This window comes from Cyprinodon variegatus, unplaced genomic scaffold (assembly GCF_000732505.1).
Source record: "Cyprinodon variegatus isolate N-32 unplaced genomic scaffold, C_variegatus-1.0 Scaffold37, whole genome shotgun sequence".
Classification (NCBI taxonomy): domain Eukaryota; kingdom Metazoa; phylum Chordata; class Actinopteri; order Cyprinodontiformes; family Cyprinodontidae; genus Cyprinodon; species Cyprinodon variegatus.
This window is the reverse complement of record NW_015150490.1, coordinates 1,414,941-1,420,363: the sequence shown is the minus strand read 5'-3', so window position 1 is coordinate 1,420,363 and position 5,423 is coordinate 1,414,941. Positions and strand designations below refer to the sequence as shown.

The 5,423-nt window shown below is 37.0% G+C and overlaps 1 protein-coding gene across 2 annotated transcripts in view; it reads right to left on the bottom strand.

The window, feature by feature from the left end:
- Positions 1-2,159, bottom strand: part of LOC107105132 (disks large-associated protein 2-like) — a 147,456-nt gene extending 145,297 nt beyond the window's left edge. For both annotated transcript variants that reach the window (XM_015405253.1, XM_015405261.1), the window contains exon 1: positions 1,970-2,159. In XM_015405253.1, the coding sequence (XP_015260739.1) occupies positions 1,970-2,084 (115 nt within the window). In that variant the 5' untranslated portion in view covers positions 2,085-2,159. The remainder of the gene's footprint in view (positions 1-1,969) is intronic.
- Between the last annotated feature and the right edge of the window lie 3,264 nt (positions 2,160-5,423).

The following is a 5,423-nucleotide window of genomic DNA, read 5'->3' as shown; positions in this document are numbered from 1 at the left end:
ATAATGTCTATGGCAATGAATGAGTGGCTAACTTCCCTCGAACTATTTAAGCTCTGTATGCATGTTGCACATTGTCCCGAATGGACTTGTCAGAACTCTCTTATCACTGTGGCTCTGTCTGTGACTAGCAGTTGTCAAGGCAACAACATTTTCCACCTAAGATGTGGATCTCGTCAACTATTATAGAGTTAACACTGGCCTTTTGGTAGCTTTAATGAACGATATTTTAGTTTCTCCATCAGTTTAAGTAGAATAACCTGTTGTAATAGATCGGTAATTTTTGTCAGCCTTTCCATTTACAGATATCGGATTATATAGAAACCTCTTAGATTAGTTTCCTGAGTTTTTGGTTCACTGTTTTCTCCTCTTTTTTCGACCAGAAAGCCCTTTACCACAGCTGCACAAAAGTCATTAACCAACGACACCTTCAGAACCGGCCGGTCTGCATCTGGTCTGAAAAACTTCATGGAAAAGCACCCCAGTGGAGGACTTTATACAAGCCTCAGATCAAAAAACTAACTGGTGATCTTCAATAGAGGATTTTACACAGCGCCATCACCACAAACTCGATTTTATCCGTTATTACTCGGGGTGTTTTAAACGAGTGTCCTTTCTGCGGTCTGTCTGAAAACGTGTTCCACGTTTTTATGGAATTAACAAGGCTAAAGATAATTTTTTAACCTTTTAATTTGTGTTTTTAGTGTTTTTGGGACGGTTTTTACAAAGGTTCTTTTTATAGGAGGAGTTTTTCAAAACAGAAGGAATAAGCCAAAGGCCCGACTTTTACATTTTTTTAACAGCAAAGCAAAGATGGCCATTTACCTGTCCCGTAGAGACAGACTTCAGGAGGGACCTCACCTTGATGCCGTGGCTCTGTGGAGGTGCAACATTAAAGCCAGACTAAGGCTGGAGGTTCACTTCCACAGAGCCACACAGAACATGGAGGATTTTATTCAGCTGTGGGGTTTTAACTAAATTTTATGTACTGTGTCAGATGATGGAGAACTACATTTTAACAAGCTCCTCATTTAATGATTTTAACTGACACTTGTTTTTACCTTAATAGTGATTTTTAACTGACACTTGTTTTACGTCAGTTGTTTAAATGTTTGAATAGTGTGTTTTTAAAAGTCTAAAGTGTTTTTTGTAGAAAGAAAGAAAGACTTTGAAATACCTTAAAGAGTAAGAGGAACTATCAATAAAAGTTACTTTCTCATAGCTTTTCCCTCTCTGACTGGTGTCAATCCCTCCCATGTCTCATTCTTGCAATTTAGTACCACTGCCAAAAACAGCTAGAAGATGTAAAAAAGATAAACTGTCTATTAAACTGAGCATGTCTCCATTAAAGGTGAATGAGTCACCCTTCCCACTGCTTACCTGAGTCCTTCTCAAAGAAAAGACAGCAGTGAGTCTGTAGTAGCCATGGTAACACCTGTGACAGATGAAAAGATGGATGACAGATATAGTACAATACGGCTGAGTCACCACACACACACACACACATATATATATACACAGATTGACTGAATGGCAGGGAACAACACAATGGGGATATGTGGGCAATTATAAACGGAAGGAACTCTCAGAAACATGCGTGGGTCCCGCATTCCACCCCCCTACCCCAACATTATAAGGAGGCAACCTCCTCTCATCACCTCACCCACACATCATAGGAGTTTGAATGCTATTGATTGAGAATTGACAAAGTGAATATCAGTAACTGAGTGACTCATCCTGGCTCTGCAGAACTTCTGGCTTTTTCTTAAGATGGGAGCTTTCAGTCCACGCGTGTGCGTTACCACTTTGTATTAGGTGGTCAGTTTAAAAAGTCCCTGCTATACGTCAGGGGAGGAGATGCACCTGGATTTTAACCCAATAATAGGAAGAAAAACAAGCCGCGTCACAGGCTCGGTTCGTGCATAAACAAACACACCGCCTTTCTTCTTACTTCCATGCCTCTTTTTCTTACCTTTTTCAGGGCTGACATCCTCCGCCTCGGAGAAGGTCACTTCTTCTTCGATCGTAAACGGGCGATAAACGGGCGCGCGGCGATCATGTCCCCTTTGACGCGTAAAGACGTTCATGTTGGTTAGATATCTGTGCAGCAGCGCTACCGTAGATTCCCATCATGGTCCTTATAATGAAGGCGGATGGTTTGCGCTCCCCTGTCCGACGCAAGTCTCGACGCAGACTTCATGCCTTGAAGAGATGATTTTTAAAAACACTGATGTTGTTTTTGTCACTGAGAGTCCCGCTTCTGGTCTCTGGGCAACCTGCATCAGACGCCATTTTTCCAAGGCTGCGCCTATAGCGGTCAATATTGATCCAACGTAACATATTAAATGTAACACCAAAGTTATGAGCTGAAAAAAGGGAGCGATTTATTTGAAATAAATATTTTTTATAATAGCATAACGTAAAAACGACAGCCTGCATAAAGTATGCATGATTTAATGTTCCATATTATGGAACAAAAATCCATCAGCCTAAAGTTTATGAAATGTTTAAAAGACAAATAAACTGATTTTGAGAGTTTGTAGAATAGAATAGAATAGAATAGAATAGAATAGAATAGAATAGAATAGAATAGAATAGAATATTTCCTGAGTGGCTTAAAATCCATATCACAGGGAATCCCTTTTCTTTATCCTTAGATTTTATTTCAGACTAATAGCTTTTCATTTTAAAATTATGTAAGTACAAATTGAACAACACAAACATTTTCCATAGTATGAATATAATCTCTGCTCGGCGGCCTCGGCAGATGGCCGCTCACACTGAGCCTGGTTCTGCTGGAGGGAGTTTTTCCTCTCCACTGTCGCTACAAGCATGCTTCGTGTGTGGGATTACATTTGTGAGTCAATGCAATCAACTGGTTTTCCTTAGATAGAAAACTCTGAATCAATTTGACTGTATGATCTGGTGAGCTGTAAAGTGCCTTGAAATGACATGTGTTGTGAATTGGTGCTATATAAATAAACTCAATTGAATTGAATATGTAGGCCTACTTTACAATGAGTTCTTATAAAGAAAAAATCTATACACACTTTTTCAATAACTTACTTTTATTTTGTACACCTTTGTACTTAACTTATATTGCCTTTAGAACTGCCTTAATGCCACAAATTCAAGATAACGTTTTAATTATTCCTTGGAGCTTTCACAGTATAAACGTTTTGTGCAGTGTTGCCGACCGGTTACTCATCCATGACATGTCTCTCTTTTTCTGCCTACCAATGTCCTCATATGGATTGAACTATTTTGATGATGCATCATTTGTGGCACATATGTTCATGGTATAACGACAAGTTATATCCCCCCAGCATAATACCTCCAGCAACCTAAACTCTAGGTGCATGGCATAAAACAGCCACACTTTCTTATAGATTTGAAGGTTTGAATCTAAATAATGCTGCTAAATATGAGATTGTCAAATTGATTCTTTAGTTCCCTCTTTTTACATGGTGTGGTTTTCTGATTCTGCATCATGTTTGTTTAGGGTTGCTGGAGCTGTTGGACCTTTTCTAAATGTTAGGGGACTGAACTCTGTTAACTTTTGCTAACATTTTCAAGAGCCGCTTTGGTAGCACAAAGAAGGATCTTTTAAAACATATACTACATTTTATTGCATTATACATTTTAATGTTTCTTTCATAGACAAATCTTCTCTGGATGTAAAATTTTATTAGACTGATATTAATCAAGTTATGTTTCTCTGAGCTCCTTTCATCATTCTGTAGAAGAATAAATTAGATTTTTAAGAAGCTCCGTGACCATGATTATGGTAATAAATATGAGTGGGCTTAAAGTGAGAAGACAATGCAGAGAGGTGTTTAGGTCACACAGGAATCATGTGGGTGCTGAGTTTAAAGCAGCCGAGAGCTAAACAGCTGCATATCTTTATTCAGAGAATTCATGCTGCATAGATCGGGAGATTTCTACTCAGAGATTCACATTCTGAGTCATTCTTGATGAGCAATATTACCAGGAAATAAACACAAGGCTTGGGTCACCTCAGGCGGCTCCAGAGTAAGATGGTTTTTAGAGGAACGGTCAGACCAACACTCTTATTGTCATTAAGAAACTTTCAAATCTCGTTTTCTTCCTCAGCAGGGTTTATAAAAACATGTTGTTTCAGTTTGGAGGCAGACAAACCACATAGAAATGGTTTCTGCTCACTCGCTCTTGTCCGAATAAAATCTATAATAATTGAATATGTATTAGGAGAAAAACAGAAAACAAGAAAATAACTATACACAGTTTTATATCTCCATGGTACAATTGTGCTTAATCAACATATGTATGTTTTACAAACTGAAAGAGGAATTTACACTAAATTCACAGAGGGCCTTGCATTCATATGCTACACAATAGTGTTTGTTAGTTTTTGATTTATTAGAATGGCACACCAGGAATTGACAGTTACTTTATCTGTCATATCATTTTACTTTGAAGTATTTGCCTTCTTCTTTTTTGATACAACCTCACCTTGCTTGTTGGGTAAAATATTTTTACTATCCTTGTTGATTTGGCCTGTCTCACGTGTATGCCAGCAAGATTTAAATGTTTGGGTTAAATTTAACCTTTTTTTTCTAATTAGCAGCTACAGTTTGTTTTAGTATCTGTCCATTTGTATGTCCTTACATCCTTGCTGAAGATCTATAGTAAAGTTAAAGGTTTCTCCTTTTTTGGGCCCTTGGTATCCTGAAAAAATATTTTATGAATAAGCCATTCTTACTCACAAAATATTTGATTAAAATGACTTTATTCTTCTATTCTGTTGAGCGTCGAGTATGTACTATATGGATAGTAAAAAATTTGCTCCTACTTTTTTTTATACGACGTTTTGTAGGGAATACATAAGATAATTCTGACGACCAGTGTAATTATTACATTTAGCCACCAGAGGGTGCCAAAAAATAAATGTCTGTGCAGTGCACTGTCCATGGTGCTGCAGAACACAAATCGGTAACAAGGTTAATCTTGTTTAGTCCAGTAATATACTGAAATAATTCAGACTGTATAAAACAAATTACACTTAACAATAAAAATAAAAAAGTTAAATAAAAAAGTATATACATTTCATCCCACCCTGTCTTTACTGCCTATTGTAACAGTCATTAGTTAACATTTTGATAATTTTTGTTTGATCTATTTAAGCATAAATCCAACAAATCGCTGAGTTGGGTTTTTTTTGTTGTTGTTGTTGTAATTTCTCCGCACTGATGGTTAAACCAATTAAAAAGCCCCATTTGTAAATATAAATCCATTCATAATTAATCAAAGTGACAATATTTAATATATTCTCTCTGCTAAAGCCTAGTTAACTGTTTTGCTACCTGACTTTATTTTTGATTTTCTTTTAATGTACCCTTTTACATCGATAGATAGATAGATAGATAGATAGATAGATAGATAGATAG